The 22145-nt window shown below is 39.5% G+C and overlaps 1 protein-coding gene across 1 annotated transcript in view; it reads right to left on the minus strand.

Moving 5' to 3' along the window:
* LOC127655451 (lysophosphatidylcholine acyltransferase 1-like) overlaps nt 1-22145 on the minus strand; it is a 74716-nt gene that overhangs the window by 36844 nt on the left and 15727 nt on the right. Inside the window, exons 2-3 of the mRNA XM_052143279.1 lie at nt 16095-16234; nt 11352-11566 (exon numbers count right to left, since the gene is read on the minus strand). Coding sequence (XP_051999239.1) covers nt 11352-11566; nt 16095-16234 — 355 coding nt within the window. The remainder of the gene's footprint in view (nt 1-11351; nt 11567-16094; nt 16235-22145) is intronic.

The following is a 22145-nucleotide window of genomic DNA, read 5'->3' on the forward strand; positions in this document are numbered from 1 at the left end:
GGCAATTTCAAGCATTGTATAGCCTGCATTCCTCAAAACAATGATTGACTGATGAGTTTCAAGAGAAAGTGGTTTCTTTTTTGCCATTTTTGACCTAATATTGACCTTAAGACATGCCAGTCTACTGCATATTGTGGCAACTCAAAAACAAACACAATGTTAAGCTTAATTTAAGTGATTTTCTAGTTCCAAATAAGCATTTTAGCATTTATTTTTTTTTGCACAGTGATGGTGCTGTTTTTTTTTTGTTTTTTTTTACATCGGTAATGTCCTGACTTTACCATATAAAACTAGAAGTCTTTTTAAAGATGTCATTCCTTAAGTGTTTCTTATGCGAGGGACAAATCCCGCCGTCAGATCAGCATGAGAGCTGCATTCACTGTCTGGGATGTGGACACGCAGAGACAGACTGCCCTCACTGTGACGGCATGAGTCTCAAGATGCTTTGCTCACAAATTGCCCTCATTCTGAGGGACAATTCAGACTCCTGCGACCTCGCACCCGCCACTGTGACTCCCGAGGGATCACGTGAGGAGGCATGGTAGGGCAGTGAGGTCGAGCAGGATGAATTTGAGGTGGACCTCATTCCGGCACACGCCCCGCAAGCACCTCAATCTCCATATACTGCCTCTTTGCTGATGCAGTATGGGCGTCACAAGCTTCGGCCCTCAGTAGGAGCGCACAGCCTCATTTTGTGCATATATATAATCATGAATGACCACTGGAATGTTGTTGAGGGCAAAGGTGGCGTTGGGGATTGGGAGGGGTAATAGTGCGGGTTAAATATTGATTCTGTGTATATACAGTGCTGTGCAAAAATTTTAGGCACATGTGAAAAATTTTGCATAGTGAGGATGTCTTCATAAATAATTAAATCAATATTTTTCATTTATCACTTAATGTTATACTAAGTCCAGTAAACATAAAAAGCTAAAATCAACATTCGGTGTGACCACCTTTGCCTTTAAAACAGCACCAATTCTCCTAGGTACACCTGGACATTTTTCTTGTTTGTCGGCAGATAGGCTGTTCCAAGCTTGTTGGAGAATTCACCAAAGTTCTTCTATTTAAGCTGTCTCAATTACTTCTGTCTCTTCATGTAATCTCAGACTGACACAATGTTAAGTGGGGGTCTTTGTGGGTGCCATGACATCTCTTGCAGGGCTCCTTGTTCTTCTATTCTAATCTTTTCTATTTGTATATGTAATGTTTGGGAGTCTAACATTTATATTTCCTACGGACACACTAAAGCTGAAGATATAAATAACCATCTTAAGACAAATGCTTTTGTGAAACAAAAAAAAGCCTTTTTTCAAATAGTGATGGTGCTGTTTTTTCTTTTTTTACATCAGTAATGTCCTGACTACATTATATAAAACTAGAAAAGTATTTTTAAAGATACCGTTCTGTAAGTGTTTCTTTATGCGAGGGACACATCCCGCTGTCAGATCAGCATGAGAGCTGCGTTCACTGTCTGGGACGCACCCACGCAGAGACAGCTCTCATAGAGACAGACTGCCCTCACTGTGAGTGCATGAGTCTCAAGATGCTTTGCTCACAAATCACCCTCCTTCTGAGGGACCATTCAGCCTCCTGCGCCCTCACAACCACCTCTGTGATTCCCGAGGGATCAGATGAGGAGGCACGGTAGTGCCGCAAGGTCGAGCAGCATGAATTTGAGCTGGACCTCATGCCGGCATATGCACCTCACGCACCTCAATCTCCATATACTGCCTCTTTGCTGATACAGTATGGGCGTCACGAGCTTTGGCCCTCTGCAGGAGCCCACGGCCTCGTCACAATCAGCGGTTCTGACGTTGGAGATGATATGTCTCTCGCTGCATCTGGCGAGTCGTCAATGTAGGACATTCCCCCAGCAAGGACGAGGAGCGTGAACTGACAAGGAGATGCTTCGTGTCCTTTCAAGGGCAGTCAAAGAGCTTGGTCTTGAGTGGTCACCTCCAGAGGAACCTGAAAAATCTCGCCTTGATGAATGATTCTTTCAGTCCGGATGACGTCAAGCTACAGTGTTCCGCAGATCTGCCCCATTCTTCTTGGTGTGTTTGTGAAGAACTGACAAATTCCTAGCACACACCCTATTCAGCTCGCTCACACAGCGATTCCATTCTTCTCACTAAAGTGGGCCACAGGGAAGACAAAGGTTATGCCCAACTAACCCCTGTGGAAGAGATGATAGTGGCACATCTCAGCCTGGCAAGTAGCAGGGCATGGAAATCACACCACATTCATCCTTCCAAGCCATGTCGACTGACGTCCACACTGGCTGGAAAAGCATACTCAATGGCGGGCAAAGCTGGTTCAGCACTCCACGTGACGGCAGTGCTCCAAATTTTCCAAGCTAAGCTCCTCAAGCACATGGTTGAGCAAGGCTACAATCCAGATACATTCAAAGAGCTCCGCACCGCAACGGACTTAAAGCTGCGAAAAATGAAAGTCACAGCACAGGCTATTGACAAGTCAATGAGCAATCTGGTGGTTTTGGATCATCATATCTGGCTGACCCTCACGGAAATGCGTGACGCAGAATAAGACGCTCTATTTGATACACCGGCTGATGCTCACACTTTTTCAAATAAAGATCTTTCCCACTTCAAAGCCCACACATTATGCACAAACGCTTCCCATTGGTGAGTGGCACATTATATCATATAATGAACAAACCAGGCCCCTGTCCCATTACGCGGACAAGTGGCGAGCCCTTATGGGCATTTCCGACTGTGTGCCCAAAATGATCGAATATGGTGATACGATCCAATGTGCTAGTTGGCCGCCACATTTCAACAGGTGTTCAATCTTCCACGGTTCCGTCTGAAGACGCAACTGTTTTAAGAGCCGAAATACACAATCTTCTCACAAAGAACGCGCTAGAGGTCATTTCAGATGAATTAATAAGCCTGCTGTCTGCTACACGAATGCGTGGCAGGTCCCCACGGGTGTGTCAGAACTGGTTGTTTCGATTCAGTTTGAACACCAGCCACCTCACTTCACCGCCGATTTGTAATCTGTGGTCCGACCACAGGATGTGCCTTCATTGCGCACAGAGATTCACAGTCTCCTCGCTAAACCACAAGAGAGATTTACAGCCATTATTTCCTCGTTCTGGAGGAGGTGGTTCTTCGGCCCATTTTAGTTTGGAGATGATTGAACCACGCACTCAAGAAAAAATGTTATCTCAGAAACAGATCTTCTGTTCTGTGTAATGCGGGCCCAAAGACAAGATCTACACAGCCCATTTGTCATTGAATAATGTCTCTTTTAATATCTTTTCTGTTCTCTTAAGTCAGTTGCTGATCAAAAAATGTAAATAAATAAACATTTATTTCCAATCATGCAAGGCACAAATAAGACAAAGCCATTCTTTCATTAACATGTGCGCATTTACAGATGCTCTTTACAGAAACGCAGGGTATGTTAAAGAGACAGTACCGGTTTTAGCAAATCAATGTACATGCTTCACTTTTTCCACATTTTGTTATGTTACAGCCTTATTACAAAATTGATTAAATTTAGTTTTTAAATTTATAAATCATACTATAAATCATAGTTTTTCAAAATTTTACAAACAATATCCCATAATGACAACATAAAAAGTTTGTTTGAAATCTTTGCAAATTTATTTAGTAGTAGCCTTTGCTCAATACTTTGTTGAAGCACCTTTGGCACCAATTACAGCCTCAAGTCTTTTTGTGTAAGATGCAACAAGCTTGGCACACCTATTTTTAGGCAGTTTCTCCCATTCTTCTTTGCAGGACCTCTCAAGCTTCATCAGGTTGGATGGGGAGCATCGGTGCTCAGCCATTTTCAGATCTCTCCAGAGATGTTCAATCGGGTTTAAGTCTGGGTTATGGCTAGGCCACTCAAGGACATTCACAGAGTTGTCTCGTAGCCACACCTTTGTTATCTTGGCTGTGTGCTTAGGGTAGTTGTCCTGTTGGAAGATGAACCTTCGCCCCAGTCTGAGGTCCAGAGTGCTCTGGAGCAGGTTTTAATCAAGGATGTCTCTGTACATTGCTGCATTCATCTTTCCCTTGATCCTGACTAGTCTCCCAGTTCCTACTGCTGAAAAACTTCCCCACAGCATGATGCTGCCACCACCATGCTTCACTGTAGGGATGGTATTGGCCAGGTAATGAGCGGTGCCTGGTTTCCTCCAGACATGACACTTGCCATTCAGGCCAAAGAGTTCAATTTTTGTTTCATCAGACCAGAGATTTTTGTTTCTCATGGTCTGAGAGTCCTTCAGGTGCCTTTTAGCAAACTCCAGGCAGGCTGTCATGTGCCTTTTACTGAGAAGTGGCTTCCATCTAGCCACTCTACCATACAGGCCTGATTGGTGTAGTACTGCAGAGATGGTTGTTCTTCTGGAAGTTTCTCCTCTCTCCACAGAGAAATGCTGGAGCTCTGTCAGAGTGACCATCGGGTTCTTGGTCACCTCCCTGACGAAGGCCCTTCTAACCCGATCACTCAGTTTGGCCTCCTGGCCAGCTCTAGGAAGAGTCCTGGTGGTTCCAAACTTCTTCCATTTACAGATGATGGAGGCCACTGTGCTCATTGGGGCCTTCAATGCTGCAGAATTTTTTCTGTACCCTTCCCCAGATCTGTGCCTCGATACAATCCTGTCTCGGAGGTCTGCAGACAATTACTTGTATTTCATGGTTTGGTTTGTGCTCTGACATGCACTATTAAATGTGGGACCTTATATAGACAGGTGTGTGCCTTTCCAAATCATGTCCAATCAACTGAATTTACCACAAGTGGACTCCAATCAAATTGTAGAAACATCTCAAGGATGATAAGTGGAAATACGATGCACCTGAGCTCAATTTTGTGCGTCATGGCAAAGGTGGTGAATACTTATGTGATTTATTCGTTTTTCATTTTTAATAAATTAGCAAAGATTTCAAACAAACTTCTTTCACATTGTCATTATGGGGTATTGCTTGTAGAATTTTTGGGAAAATCTTGAATGGAATCCATTTTGGAATAAGGCAGTAACAACAAAATGTGGAAAAATTTAAGCGCTGTGAATACTTTCCGGATGCACTGTATATCGGTGGACAATGTATTATTAGCCATTACCCTGTAAAATCAAAATATTAATATCCTGCAGATAATGGAATTACCTCTATATTTTTGCAGAGAATTTCATTAGGTTTATTTGCTTGCGGCTGAGAATCTCTGACTACATGCAACGTCTTTCCTTCAAGCAGGGACTCGGACAGCTGCAAGCAACAGTGCGTGAGCGCACACAAAACGTGTTTGTATGAATGAAAGCAAAGCTCATGTTGCTCTGTGTGGATTATTTCAACATCTCTGCTCCATATGTTGTTTTTGGGTCTGGTTTTAATTCGGGATTATCTGTAAGTAACGACATGCCATTTCTCACATTCCATGTTTCATGAGGCAATAAATGAAAAAGTGACAAAGATATGCATGTAGTTGAAGTCAGAAGTTTACATACACTAATTTTTTAACCACGCAACAGATTTAATATTAGCAAATAAGGCTGCACGATTTGGGGAAAATGTCATATTGCGATTATTGAGGTTAATATTGAGATATAATAAACAAATGGTATCATGAGTCAACTTGCTTGTTTATCAAGGAAAATGCACAAATAGATTATGGATAATGCTGAAATGTGTATTTTTCAACTCAAACATACTAACTAGCAACAACATCTATAAATGCATATTGTTTCCAAATTAAAATATTTTTACAAAATTATTTTGTATAATATTTGTAATACATATTTTGTATTACAACAAACTTGATATTTTCTAAATATTACACCTAAATAAAATAGAACAATAAATAAGAACATATAAACATGTACTTTGTGCAAACTGGATATAAAAGTGTGGTTCACTCAAACCATTGTTGTTGTTGTGTATAAAAATACACATACACACACACACACACACACACACACACACACACACTTTTTGTTGTAATTTTAATGTTATTTTTCACATAAGATTGATCTTATGATGATCTCATCAATGATGCAACACATTGCAAGCTGCAGACGGTGGGGGTGAGAGACGAGTGTCTCGTGTTAGTGTGCACATCAGCCGGCGGAACTTTAAATCCCTCCCGGTCTCTTCTGCGACTGGTTGAAGCGGCTCTGACCACACAGAGAACAACAGTTTTGGAGTTTGTGTTTATTTACATGGCACGATCCTGTATTATATGCATTTTAATTAAGGATAAAATAAAGATATATTGCAAAGCTGTGATCTGTGTTATTTTTTCTGACCACCAGTTCAGTGTCGGTCTGCTCGGCATCCATTTTCACCCGATTTCCACGCTGAACACTGGAAACTCACATGACCACACGTTCCACTACCTAAACTGAGACTGACTGGTCATCTTTTTATTAGCCGTGTAGAAAATGGGCAAACCCCTCTCAGAGAGAATGGGCTGTCATGTCCACACATGCACTTATTTGTTTAATAAAACAGCAGCATTTGTCGTCATATAATCGCACAGGCTGACATTGCAATTGCGATGTCATTAATCGTGCAGCACTATTAGCAAACTATACATTTGGCAAGTTTTTAGGACATCTACTTTGTGCATGACAAGTCATTTTTCCAACAACTGTTTACAGACAGAATGTTTTACTTTTAATTGACTATAATTACAATTCCACCTACCATCGCCTCTTGCTTGATATCATGAAAAATCAATAGAAATCAGCCAAGACCTCAGAAATATTTTTTGAATCTCCACAAATCTGGTTCATCCTTGGGAGCAATTTCCAAAACCAAAAGGTACCACATTCATCTGTACAAACAATAGTATGCAAGTATATACACCATGAGACCAGGCATCCATCATACAGCTCAGGAAGGAGACACATTCGGTCTCCAAGAGATGAACGTGGTTTAGTATGAACAGTGTAAATCATTCCTAGAACAACAGGGAGCTTGTGAAGATGCTGGAGGAAATGGGTAGACAAATATCTATATCCACAGTAAAATACCATACCACCACCGCCATAAAAAAATCCAGACTACAGTTTGCAAGTGCACATGGGGACAAAGATCTTAATTTTGGAGAAATGTCTTCTGGTCATATGAAACAAAAATGGATCTGTTTGGCCATAATGACCATTGTTCTCTTTGGAGGAAAAAGGGTGAGGCTTGCAAGCCGAAGAACACCATCCCAACCGTGAAGCATGGGGGTGACAGCATCATGTTGTGGGGGTGCTTTGCTGCAGAAGGGACTGGTGCACTTCACAAAATAGATGGCATCATGAGGAAGGAAATGTATGAGGAAATATTTGAGCAACATATCAAGACATCAGCCAGGAAGTTAAAGCTCAGTCACAAATGGGTCTTCCATATGGACAATAAGCCCAAGCATACCTCCAAAGTCGTGGCAAAATGGCTTAAGGAAAACAAAGTCAAGGTATTGGAGTGGCCATCACAATGTCCTGACCTCATCTGAAAAATTTGTAGGCAGAAGTGAAAAAGCATGCACAAGCAAGTAGGCCTACAAACCTGATTCAGTTACTCCAGTTCCTTCTGGAGGAATGGGCAAAAATACGAGCAACTTATTGTAAGAAGTGTCACGCCTGGCTTTGCCGTGCTGGCTGTGCTCACTCCACCAATTACCGAATAATGTTTGGGCCGTTTCTCTCCCCCCAGTCTGAAGGGGGAGCTGTTTGTTTTCGGTCCATCTGGCAGCAGCTGATGGGCGGGACTGTTTAAAAACCTCTCCTGCCAGTTGCTTAGAGGTCTCTAGGAGACTCTAGGCTGTGCGTCTCGGCATGGCTATGGCGGCAACACCATCCTACTCCTTTTTGTTTGTTTGCATTACACATAGTCTACATTTAACTGATTTGCACTACACTTTGGATTAGTTTCCTTTTGTTTCTCATTTACTGACTTTATGTATTTATTGATTTAAATTACGTCATTGTATAATTTAATGTTTAAATAAACTGTTTTTGATTTAACTGAACAAATGGTGTGGTCTCCCCTATGTCATTGCTACTGTGAGCCAGGTAGTCATGACATATGGGGGCTCGTCCAGCCTTTGGATCCCGAATTGTGAGTAGACTACTATTAATTCGCAATATTGTGTAGGCTGGGTTGCGTGGGTAGTGCTACGTCATTGGTTCACATTTTGTGAATGAAACGTAACGGTGATTAACTGATAGTAGCCTAGTAGTCTAATCAGCTCACACGGGTTGTGTTTGTTTGTTGGGGAGTTCCGCATCAGGTGTTTAGTTGATGAATTGAATGTTACGTTAGCAGTTTAGTATTTTGATCGCTAAAGTTAGTCCTTTGGGTTGTGAAAGAGACATTTTTGGGAGTAGTTTGCGCAGATTAGAGCGATTTTTTTCCAACCAGAGGTATTTGCTGAGTGGAGAAGTGTGTTTGTAGGTCTACTAATGTGCATGGCATGTTACGGAGTCTGTTTTATCCCCAATTAGTGCGCTTAGGCGTTGTGGGTTTAGGTTGCTGGTCACTGAAGTCTGAACGAGGGCACCGCCGTGGAGCACCGGCTGAATTGACTTCGGTCGGGACAGTACGATTCCATCGGTATTGGTGAGTAAATTAGCCTTGTTCTTGGACTTAGTGTGAAGATAGGTTAGATTAGTAGGGGGGTAAATGTTTAGGGGGAAAACTCCGTAGTTGTCCTGTAATAAGAGCTACATTCCACTTCGCCCGATTTAATTTGTGTGGTTGGAATTTAGTAACCCAAAAGACGTTGAGGTATAGATCTAGGTTTTGTTGATTTGGTTAGATGTAATGTTATTGGGTGTTTAGACTATAGCCTGGTTTGATTGTTGATGGGTGACTTGTAATTTAAGTTGTAATAATGAGTAGACTTGAGGAGTTTTTGGTTGCTCCTTCAGTGGTTTTGCTTGCAGCGTTGAATATTAAACAATTGCATAGTGTGGCCAAGCACTATAAAATTGATGTAACATTGCCGAGGGGAGCTAAGAAGCATGAGCTGCTTGACTTCATTCGTGCGTGTTTAATTAACAAGGATGTTTTACCCGACGAGAAATTGAAGGAGCGCTGTAGTCAGGGACCGTCGGACTCCGATAGTGAGCGCACTTTAGATAGTGAGCCCACTCTCCGAGGTTGTTTGTAGATCCACAGCAAAAATCCAGTGTATTAACATTTGAACAACAAGTCGAAATGTTAAAACTACAACATGATTTACTAGTGAAACAAAAGACATTGGAATTAGAACAAGAATTGGCAAGGAAAAAATTAGATGACGACTTGGTTCAAAGAAGGCTTGATAATGAAATGGACCGTAAAAGGTTAGAAGCTGCACAGAAAGACAAGGACCGTGAGCTGGAATGGGAAAGGCTTCAAAGTTTAGAGCAGGGGCGTGAGATTGAGCGTACTAGACTGCAGTTAGTAGCTGAAGGCAAACTTGACAAATCGCAGCAGTCTGGCCTGGCGGGTATGATCAGGTTCCTGCCTAAATTTAATGAGCACGATCCAGATGTGTTTTTTTCTTTATTTGAGAATATTGCTACTGAGCAAAAATGGATTGATGAGGATAAAACTGTATTGTTACAAACTACGTTAATTGGCCGTGCTCAGAAGGCATTTGTGGCTTTACCGTCTTCTGAAAAGAGGGTCTATCGATGCGTTAAGACAGCTGTGTTAAAGTGTTATGAGGTAATTCCCGAGGCTTATAGACAGCGTTTTCAATCACGGAAAAAGTCAGACAAGCAGACTTACGCTGAATGGGCTGGTGAATTAACCAGTTTTTTTCATCGTTGGCTTACAGCTGAAGGGGTTGATTCTTTTGATGAGTTGTGTGATCTTATGATATTAGAACAACTTAAGAACACTTTGCCTGATCGCATAGCTACTTATATTAGCGAACATCACGTGAAAACAGCAGCAGATGCCGCTGTTCTTGCTGATAATTTTTCTCTCATCCACAAAACTCCAGCTCGTGATTTTTGTCAGCGTCCTAACATGAATTACAAAGAACGTCGCTATAGTAGTGTTAATACGGACACATCTGTGTTTTCAAATTCAACAAGTGGTAAACCATCGGATTTCGATCTTAAAACAGACTGTAATTACTGTTTTGGGAAAAATCATTGGAAAAGAAATTGCCCGGTGTTATTGGAGCGAAATCGTGGGAAGGTTGATGGAGGAAAAGTTAGTCTCTGCACCTCATCTGTTCCTGGTGTGTGCTCAGGGAGAAAAGATAAGAAAATTCCAGAAAAGACATTGAATCGTCCACAATGTACAGCGTCAGTTGATAAAGGTTTGAGTAATGTACAATGTGATGAGCTTGAATTTTCTGTATCTGTTATAACGGATTATGCACCGTTTGTCACGGAGGGTTTTGTGGTATTGGGTTTGTTTTTTAGTATTGATTATGGTAAATGGTGTAATGAGTAGAATGTAGTTTTACAGAGTCCCATACGGGTCTCTGTTTTGTGAGGGGGAGTGATGTCACGCCCGGCTTTGCCGTGCTGGGTGTGCTCACTCCACCAATTACCGAATAATGTTTGGGCCGTTTCTCTCCCCCCAGTCTGAAGGGGGAGCTGTTTGTTTTCGGTCCATCTGGCAGCAGCTGATGGACGGGACTGTTTAAAAACCTCTCCTGCCAGTTGCTTAGAGGTCTCTAGGAGGCTCAAGGCTGTGCGTCTCGGCATGGCTACGGCGGCAACACCATCCTACTCCTTTTTGTTTGTTTGCATTACACATAGTCTACATTTAACTGATTTGCACTACACTTTGGATTAGTTTCCTTTTGTTTCTCATTTACTGACTTTATGTATTTATTGATTTAAATTATGTCATCGTATAATTTAATGTTTAAATAAACTGTTTTTGATTTAACTTAACAAATGGTGTGGTCTCCCCTATGTCAATGTCTTTCATATATAAGCAAAAGGGACATTATAACTGAAATATACTCGATGAATCGATATTGAATCAAAATCAAATCCAGAGCTTGTGAATTGGAATCGAATCAGGACATCTGTATCAATACCCAGCTGTAGCCCTCATAAATGTAAATAATGCCCCTGAAAATCAAATCCATGAGGCAAATATTGCCCTTAATGGGAAAGTTCATTTCTGACACTGGCGGTCACGTGTTCAAGTACTCATCTGACTTGTGTCAATAAGTTATGGAATTTGAGACCTTTTTGCAGCTTAATTTCAAATGTCTTTTCCGGGGAGGTTGTAGTATGCTTTCATAGTACAATGAACTAGTTAATCTCAAAAGACCAAGGGAAATGAGATTCCTTATGATATGAAATGATGTGATACATTATATGACCAATGAAATAAAACAACAAATCAAGCCAAGAATGGAATACTTACTTCCCCAGACAGGGATGTCTTTGCTCTCAGCTTTCATCACAATGGATGCCATCGTCATGGTGACGGGCATGGCGTCAAAATATGAGGAGTGTGGGGCGAGGGTGAGGATGGGCGCCTCCGCTGGCAGAGCCTGTCTGCCTTTAATGCTGATCCAGTGAAACCCGCCTGCAAACCACATGACCCGCATGATGGTCTTTAGCACCAGGTCCACTACCCTACAGAAGAAGCTTGGGTTAGAGAGATCGAGTTACATTCTAGGGTTACATTCAGAGAGTTTTAATGTAGACCTTAGGTTGTTCAGTGTGAAAGTTGTCTTCTAACCTCACAAGCAGAGAGGTGCCGCACTTGTGCCCATTCAGTTCATGTGAACAATAGTATGGTTTGTGGTTAAATCACTTAGTATGTACTTGTGTCATTGCATGTTGATGCCAGACATGCCGAAAATTTTCTGTGAAGTCTTGTGCACACACATCAGAATGCATATGTGTTTACAATACAAATGAGATGTAATCACACGTGTCCCAACCATTTTTGGAAATAGTCAGGATCACATGGTGCATTGGACCCAGTTTACACTTTTTTCACTTGGTATCGGGTTCTTTGCTAGAGTTCTGATTGGGAAGTTGGGCAAACTGGAAAGTGGCTTTCCAATTTGACATCTGAATAGAAGGCAATTATTGCATTAATTAGGGGTCATGCAAGGTTATTACTAGTTATTAACATTACTGGGCTTAATTTACATCTTTGTAAAGTGTTTAATTTGAGGCTGGAAATACAGGCAGTTTCCTAATGGGATCTTGAAATAGCCATTACAAAGGCAACAGCACGAGTGTGCGTCATTAAGACTCGTGTTGTCAGATTAGTGTGACTGTCATTTATCTAGTGTGAGTCACATCTCACTACATACTGTAATCATTGACAGCCAGCTGAATCACCCAACTCACCTCTAACAAATTCTATAAGAATAATGAGAGTAGTTTTAATTGCTTTTAACATATTAACAGGTAAAAAAGCTTTGCTTCAATGAAAGTGATGGGTCAACATACAGTAGATGCCTTGTTGTCCATTAACCAACTAGTCGAATAGTGATTTTTGCTTGCATTTTTTAGCAGTGGTGCTTTAAAGGAATGGTTCAACCGAAGATATTTTGATAGAGTTATGAGGTGCTTTTGTCTTTACAATGCAAGTCAATGGGGTCCAACACTTTCAAGCTCCAAAAAGACTTGACTGGTTAAATCCATGTTTAATGATGTGATCCATTTGGATCAAGCATGAAGCGTAATCAAGCTTCAAATCATAACTGCACCAATGAGACTGCAGATATCAAGGTTTAAAGTGAAAAAAGTTAGGAAGTTAGGCTACATTTTGGTTTGTTTCTCACCCAAAACCGATCTTATCACTTCAGAAGACATGGACTGATCCACTGGAGTCTGAACCCAGTGTATGAAATTAGCAATTTAGCAATAATTAATAATAATTTGGTCATCTGCCCTCCAGTGTGGAGGGTGAACTGTAAAGATACCCCAAAGTGACATATTACAAGAAATGCCTTCAGACACACAGAATCGCACTTAAAGAAACACACCCGATTGTATTTTTAAGAACAGATGAAATAAAAGCCGTCGAAGCTAATGATATCCGAGTTTAGCTCGCTTTATTTCCACAGAACAGTTCATGTTTTAGATGCATCGTGAACGTAACTCTCAGGTTCACTGTATTTTTAAATGATCATTCCCATATTTACTGTACAAAGCAAAGGTACTGTACATGCAGCGAACACTGGGACATCAGGTAAATTTTCATGTGTACTCATAATAATTCAGTGTAGCTTCAGAAATTGTGCTTGCACATGAAGATCCTCTTCTGTGTTTGTCGTTTCTCTAGCATCTATGTGTGTGTTGCAATTTTCCTTCATGATTATTATAGTATTATTGTGTTACATGCTATTATATAGTCTATATAAGTTAATGTCTACTAATATATATATATATATATATATATATATATATATATATATATATATATATATATATATATATATATATATATATATATATATATATATTATTTATATATTACACACACACACACTAATATAAGTTGGTTGGACCCCAAACATAGCACAGAAAAAAATGAATTCCTCCTTCAGAATATCTTAATATGTGTTCCGCAGAAAGGAGATGGCATAATGGTGAGTATATGAGACAACTATAATTTTTGGGTGAACCATTCCTTTAATTAACGTGCTGACAGCGAGCTGCACTTGAGCTGTTAGACAGTTTACAAACCCCCTTTGGAAATGTTGCATCTTTAGATTTAGACATCTGTATTTTGTTCCAATCATTTGTGCTTCGTCTTGTTTTTAAATGCAAAAATGTCTTGTGTCTTATGTAAAACATCCCTGGGGGTCAGGTAAACCTGAAAGGAGCCTAATTATTTAATGCTTCGCTAAGACCAATACAGTGCATCCGGAAAGTATTCACGGCGCTTCACTTTCACATTTTGTTATGTTACAGCCTTATTCCAAAATTGATTAAATTATGTTCCTCAAAATTCTACAAATAATACCCCATAATGACAACGTGAAAGAAGTTTGATTGAAATCTTTGCAAATTTATAAAAAAAAAAATAAAAATAAAAAAAAAATCACATGTACATAAGTATTCACAGCCTTTGCCATGACACTCAAAATTGAGCTCAGGTGGATCCTGTTTCCACTGATCATCCTTGAGACGTATCTACAACTTGATTGGAGTCCACCTGTGGTGAATTCAGTTGATTGGACATGATTTGGAAAGGCACACACCTGTCTATATAAGGTCCCAAATTTAACAGTGCATGTCAGAGCACAAACCAAGCCATGAAATACAAGTAATTGTCTGTAGACCTCCGAGACAGGATTGTATCGAGGCACAGATCTGGGGAAGGGTACAGAAAAATTTCTGCAGCATTGAAGGTCCCAATGAGCACAGTGGCCTCCATCATCTGTAAATGGAAGTTCCAGCATTTCTCTGTGGAGAGAGGAGAACCTTCCAGAAGAACAACCATCTCTGCAGCACTCCACCAATCAGGCCTGTATGGTAGAGTGGCCAGATGGAAGCAACTTCTCAGTAAAAGGCACATGACAGCCCACCTGGAATTTGCTAAAAGGCACCTGAAGGACTCTTAGACCATGAGAAACAAAAATTCTCTGGTCTGATGAAGTAAAGATTGAACTCTTTGGCCTGAATGGCAAGTGTCATGTCTGGAGATAACCAGGTAATGCTCATCACCTGGCCAATACCATCCTACAGTGAAGCATGTTGGTGGCAGCATCATGCTGTGGGGATGTTTTTCAGCAGTAGGAACTGGGAGACTAGTCAGGATCAAGGGAAAGATGAATGTAGCAATGTACAGAGACATCCTTGATTAAAACCTGCTCCAGAGCACTCTGGACCTCAGACTGGGGCGAAGGTTCATCTTCCAACAGTACAACGACCCTAAGCACACAGCCAAGATAACAAAGGAGTGGCTACGAGACAACACTGTGAATGTCCTTGTGTGGCCCAGCCAGAGCCCAGACTTAAACCCGATTGAACATCTCTGGAGAGATCTTAAAATGGCTGTCCATCGACGCTCCCCATCCAACCTGATGGAGCTTGAGAGGTCCTGCAAAGAATGGGAGAAACTGGCCAAAAATAGGTGTGCCAAGCTTGTAGCATCATACACAAAAAGACTTGAGGCTGTAATTGGTGCCTTCAAAAGTAAAAAGGTGCTTCAACAAAGTCTTGAGCAAAGGCTGTGAATACTTATGTTCATGTGATTTTTTCGTTTTTTTATTTTTAATAAATTTTCAAAGATTTCAAACAAATTCTTTCACTTTCCGGATGCACTGTATGTCGACCAGTTATTCAGGCCACCAAAAAAATATATGCATGTTTAGATTAAAAAATTATATGTTTTCTCACATGCCTTCAGCAAGTGCTGTGATACTGTAAATGTTTACAAATGTACAACTATCACTCATATGTTGCAAATGAGTCCAACCCATCAACTTCCTCATTTAAGAAATAGCGGATGTGAACTCAAATACAACCACAAACCATAAATATTGTAGCATGTTTTGAAAGAAGAATGAAAGTCTATGCAATGTCTTTGTTCAATAGTGTTAATTAGATTAAAGTCATGTAATATAGGGCTGAATGATTAATTGAAATAAAACTTATATCATGATATGACCTTGTATGTTTATCGCGTTTTATCTAAATAGATAAAAAGTCTGCACGTGCTTCTGATTTGCTGTTAGACATGTAATTATTATTAAAAAATATATATATTTTTTTTCATTTATATTGACCATCCTGCTCTCTAGATACCGGCATCAGCCACTGAAAAACCCTTTTCGGTCGACCACTAATCATTAAGAGATCTTATAATAAAGTGTACAGGTACGATGTGACTCCGAAGTGAATTTGTCTTCTACGTTTCACTTTTAATACATGTAGTTTGGTTCTTTTAAGATGTCTCAAGTGTGAACACCCTCTTACAATAATCTTTGGCAGTTGAGCATGTTTGCCCATGACTTGGTTTTGGTCAAATGGGACCACTTACTATTTTTCATTTCATGTTAATAAAATAAAAGCACAATTACAATATTTTTCAAAAATAATCACAATTAGATATTTTTTTCTCCATATCGTTCAGCCCTAATGCAATACCATTTGTGCATCTTAACTATTTAGTGTATATTCAAAGATGGATTACTTTCTCCATAAGCACTGATGCTCCACTGCCAACTCGGAGCGGCCAATGGTAGCGATGAAGGCAAATGGCCAGGCCAACAGCATCATGAACGCAGCGATGAAGAGGCGGATGGGGAAGAGCGTCAATGTCATCAAGCCAATCTAAGGAAGAAATGACAAGGGGAAAACAATTATTATAATATGATAACTGATTATAAGACAGTTTCTAAACTTCAGCAAGCTTCTCATCAAAACAATAATCTAAAATCACAGAAAGTGACAAGTACAAAGCTTGTTTCACTTGTTTACTCACTGACACAAGTAAAAAAAAAAATAGCCCCAGTTTTGATGATATTCTGGTCCCTATATATGGCTTGCTGAGTAAATATCACGAGTCACTTTAAAAAGTAATATAAAACCTCTCTTCAACAAACAACGTGATTTCATTCTGTAGCACAAACGCTGTGGGTTTCAGAAACACATATAGTTAAGCGTATCGAGAACCACCAACTCAAAGAATAAGCAATGATATTTGTAATGCTTGAGGCAATGTACTGGACAAAAGTTCAAGATGGATTAACACCAAACCCAAAGACTCACTCTCACAAAAAAGACAGATCTCTCTCACACATCGTGACGCAGTTTCAGTACTAATAGCCTAGATAAAGTGATAAAATAAATAAATAAAACCAGACCCAAAACAACGTAACAAGGTGCAGAGATGTTGAAATCCACACAGAGCGACATCAGCTTTAGTTTGGCTCTTACCTGCTCACACTCACACAGACACGTTATGTGTACGCACACACACTGTTGCTTGCGGCTGTCCGAGTCTCTGCCTGAAGGAAAGTCGCTGCAAGCAGTCAGAGATTCTCAGCCGCAAGCAAATAAACCAAAACAAATTAATAATATATTGGCCGCTGATATATTGTTCATCCCTAAATGTGAAGGATAGTGATGTTGAGATAAGTATTCATATATACACACATCACGATGTGTACTGTATAACGATGTAGTTGTTGATCCTCAACCCTAGTACCAATATTTACTTGATTTAGACTTGCTTTAAGAGAATGTATCTTAAATATTAGTGTATTTTGATAAGTGTATTTTTTCACTTGTTCATACTTCTGCTAGAGCAGTAAAGAAAAAAAATATACTCATTCAAGATAATGCTCTAAAAGCAATCGTTTGTTCATGATACCCAATGCATTAACTAATGATACAAAATTTTTACCTTTTTATTAAAGGGCACCTATTATGGAATTTTGAAAATTACCTTTCATGTAGTGTGTAACAGATTTAAGTGAACAAAAACATCCTGCAAAGTTTTATATATGAAAGTTCACCGTAAAAAAAGTTATTATCTCTCAAACGTAGGAGTCGACTCTGAGTCAATGTAATGAATCGATTTTCCAACGAGTCATTTTCCTTTTCGTTGTGACGTCAAGACGAAAAATTATCAAATTGGCCGCGCCCACTCATTGCGCGCGCAGACACCAGGGAAAACTTGAAAACATCATGTCGACAACAAGACACTTTGTTCTGAAGTGCATATCAAAAGCAACCTTTTTTTCACTGCCCAGGGATGAGCATGTGAAGAATCAGTGGCTAGAGTTTATATTTACAACTATACCACACAAGTATAGCCCGACCCTTGTGCTGTGTTCGCGTCATTTTAATGACGATTGCTTTACGAACATGAATGCTTTCAAGTGTGGATTCGCGAGCCGGCTGATACTGAAGGAAGGTTCAGTACCAAGTTTATTTGGATCAGCTTCCTCCTCCGAATCACAACCTGTAAGTATTATTAATAATTGTTGCTTTTATGTGTTTTTTAGCATGCTTAATAAGTATTTGTGTGTGTTGTGTAAGTTATGCTCAGCGCAGCTTCTAGGTCTCCAATGTCAATTTTTTTGAAATATATGAAATGTTTGTCGATGTTATTGGAGTTGTCATAAAGAATAGAGCAATAACTTGTAGTAATGCAGTGCTTTACCAATATGTTTATGCGTTGGGCTAACGCAAACAATAACTGATTGGGTGTTTACCACCGAACTTTGGGCTATGATCGCTAACATAAATCAACTCAAATTCCTTCTCTGATTTTGATTTTTTTACTACAAAGCGGTGATGGGCATTCCGTTTCCGACAATCTCTGCACAGATTATACCAATCACAACTGACTGGGTCATCTGACCAATCACCGCAGATTAGCATCACGCAAAGGACGGGTTTGGAAAAATGAGTCGTTGAACGAATCATTTGGGAGTCGGTGAGCAAATCAGGTAAACATAAATGCATATTATAAGACAACAAGTGTTTTTTGTCATTGCATGCATGTAAAACTGTTGTTGGGGACTCCCAAAACAATATTAGGAACATTTTAAATGCAATAATAGGTGCCCTATAAGTGTTACCAAAATTACATACATTTTGAATTGCTAACATTTATTTGTATTGAAAACAGTTATGAATAAGTTTGGTGCAATATCAAAAGGTCATTGTGACATACAGGCAACCAGAAACCATGAGAGCATCACACACAGCAGAGATACTTACAAAATTAAGAAAAACATATCCATTGCAAGATGTAAAACTGCTCCAGTGAGAATGAGTAATATCTATCATTTGTTTACTCTCTTTGGTGTATTGTTGTACCACAAATCACTATTTATTCAGCAAATGCATGAAGATGCGGTGACGTTATTGAAGGTTAAACAGTTACATCTGTTATTAGTGTTATTGTGGCCAACATTATCTGATTTAAATTGGGATAATCACAGAATAGTGCTGAGATGAGTGACTAATGAGATATTGAGAGCACCTGCATCTTTGATCGACACCGAGAACGTTCCAAACAGTCTCTATCCTTCCACATCTGATTGTCATGACTCGAGTTACATCACGTGTACTCACTCAGCTTTGTATTTACATGTTTAATACATTTTTATACCCGTTAGCAGCCTCTAGCCTCATCACTTTGCTTGGAGTCAGAATAACTACCGTAATGTCTGTAGGAAATTAGCAACTTAATATTCATACACAATTAATTCTTATATATTTTTTAAAAAGGCATATTTATGTGAATTACATAATATCAGAAAGTTTAAATTCATGACTGCTTAGAATTGCCAACAATTCACCTCCAATGGCTCTCATGCTTCAAGGGCTGAGCAAGTGCTCATTCATTATAGTAGCAGTGTATGTGTGATTCCCTGCGTGCTGCAAAAAAGATCGGCCCTGATTCTAGGCATGATCGGCCGATCACGGATTTAAGACTAATATTGCCCGATTTAGATCGGTGCACCCCTATATATTAGCATTCCTTACCCCAAAGCATCAATTAAAAATTAAATCTTTCGATTCAAAAAGCATGCCAAAACAGAAGCAAATCTTATCTGCAGACTGCTGTTATGGACACGGAGAATATCTATTGTCAATATTTGTCTTGTTCTTATCAGCACTAGGCCATATTTGCGCACTGATAGCTTTCAAAGTGGACCAATTAACAACATTGGCAAAGTGTGGCTTGGAAAAGCTCAAGATGTCTGGTTTCCACTGAGCCGATCGAATGGAGTCGATAACAGACCAACAGACTGCCAAATCCCATATCAATGCACAGAGGCAGGGGATGAGCACACTGTAAAAATACAGTTGCTCTCCATCTAAGAGTACAGGAATCAAGGGCCAGGAGAACAACTGATTCTGCTGCTTTCAGCAGCTTCGTGCAGGTAAACATAAAAAATTATTATAATAATGCAAATTAAAGGTAATTAAAGTTCTTTCAAAAAAGGTTTATCACATACTCATATTGTTTCAAACCCATATGTCTTTTCACCATGGAAGACAAAAGGAGATTCAGACTAGAGCAGCAACAATCTAAAAAAACAAATTAATAATAATTGCGATTTTTTTTTTAAAAAATTTGCGATTGCGATTTAAAAAGCAATATGACACACACACACACACACACACACACATACACACACATACACACACATACATTAAAAAAAGGCTAAATGATCCTTTTGACCAAAATTTGATAGTGTTTAGGTTAGGTTACTCTTTGAGGGTTCACACTTGAGTCCTCTTAAAACTAACCAAAATCAGAACTTTTTAGCCACAAACAAACAAGCAAATAAATTAGTTAGTAAAACAAAAAACAGTCTTCGTATTCCACCGAGAACCTGTTTTTGTCTACTTTGAGATATGATGTCAGCCCAGTATTCATCATCATCTTCATCATCTTTTTGGAACCAGTCAACTTGAATATTATTTGATTTAATTTTATATTGATTATTATACAATAGTAATGCATTTCTGTAATGAAATCTTAACTTGCACAGGGCATTGCTATGTTTTAGTAGCAAGTCTGTTTTCTCAGCCAATAATCAAATCTTTAACTCAGTGACTCAATCTTTGATCCTTCTTGTGAAAACACTACACATGGGAGGTTACCCCATATGACTCTCCTCTCCCTAGCAACCGGGCCAATTTGGTTGCTTATGAGACCTGGATGAAGTCACTCAGTATGCCCTGGATTTGAACTCATGACTCCAGGGGTGGTAGTCAGAATCTTCAGTCGCTAAGCTACCCAGGGAGACATTGTACTAAAAACATAAGATATGAAAAATATATTTACCTTTGGACATATTTTTTGAAGCCATGATGATAAAAATGGCTATTTGTAATTTTTGTGTTGGGGCAAGTGAAAATTTTGGCAGGGCCAGTAAAAATCTGAAGCACTGGCCCAACCAGGTCAGTAGAAAAAAATCCTTAAGTGTTGAGCCCTGAATTGAGAAACATGTTCTTGTTTACTGTACTGTAAAGGGATATAATTGGAAGGAGGCAGGAGTGTGTTCAATAGCATATTACCTATGTGTTCTGTGGTATTGAGTATTATGAAATTGTATTGGTACCAACTTCTGAAATTTTGGTGTCTTGAAAACACTACAGCAGACACAATCACAGAATTTTAAGATTTAATAAATCACACTGGGCCAAGGTCTTATCCAGAGGTGTGGAACTACCCACTGTAACAATAACTTTCAATTATAGCATTATTTTTAAAGTGCCTTTTAGCAATTTAGCACAGTGCTTCACAAAATATAAAAATCAAAGCACACTCCGTAAAACACAAAGTAGTAAAAACAAGTCTATACAAATGAGTCTTTAAACAATACTATAAAACAGACACAGATTCAGCAGATCTAATATCCCAGGGCAGGCTTTTCCATAATCGTGGGGCCTTCACTTCAAAAGCTCCATCACCTTTTGTTTTGCATCTGGATCTTGGAACAGCCAATAGTTTAAGACAAGATCTAAAGGTCTTTCTTTAGAACCTTTGACCAAAACAATCTCTTTAAAGCACAAGAAAAAAAAATATTGGTTCTCCGTCAAAACACACAATACTATTATTACTTCAACTGATTATATTATTGTATTTATTTTTGTTTAAACATTGTTTAAAATTCATCTATACTATTCATTTTTATTTTTAAGCACAACTGGAAGTTGCTGGTCCAGGATGAGAGACATATCTTCTTCTATGAGAGTGCAGCTGTCAGATTCTCCTCTCCTCACCTGCACAGGTGATATTAAAGCGCTTTAAAAAACACAGTTGTTGCTTCAGAAATGTATCAAGTGTCTCGTATGCACTGTTCCATCTGTTTGCTTTGCGAGTAGAAGATCGCACGACCCTGTCGCAAATGCTACGATGGATTTCAAACCTTTATCATCAGGAATGCGCACTGTCCTGCCAAGCGAGTGACCAGCAATAAAGCAAAAGCCAATGAAACGGAGTGAGCGCAAGGGTAGAGAAAGGCATCAGGGGAGAAAAATAAATAATTAAATGAAAACATCAAAATCTACTGAACTGCTGCCTCATTATTTTCTTCTGTGTTTTCCCTAGTTGTGTGCAAATCAGTGCAATTATGGGTGCAAGCTCGTCTTTTATGTTGTTTGTTGCTTGTTATCACGAATAAACTCTCCTGTTGCAGAATTTCGGGATCGTAGTTTAATTTGGGCACAAATGGTCATGTGTTTGATACAGCTGGTCTGCAAACAGTTG

Source organism: Xyrauchen texanus, chromosome 15, assembly GCF_025860055.1.
Source record: "Xyrauchen texanus isolate HMW12.3.18 chromosome 15, RBS_HiC_50CHRs, whole genome shotgun sequence".
Lineage (NCBI taxonomy): Eukaryota > Metazoa > Chordata > Actinopteri > Cypriniformes > Catostomidae > Xyrauchen > Xyrauchen texanus.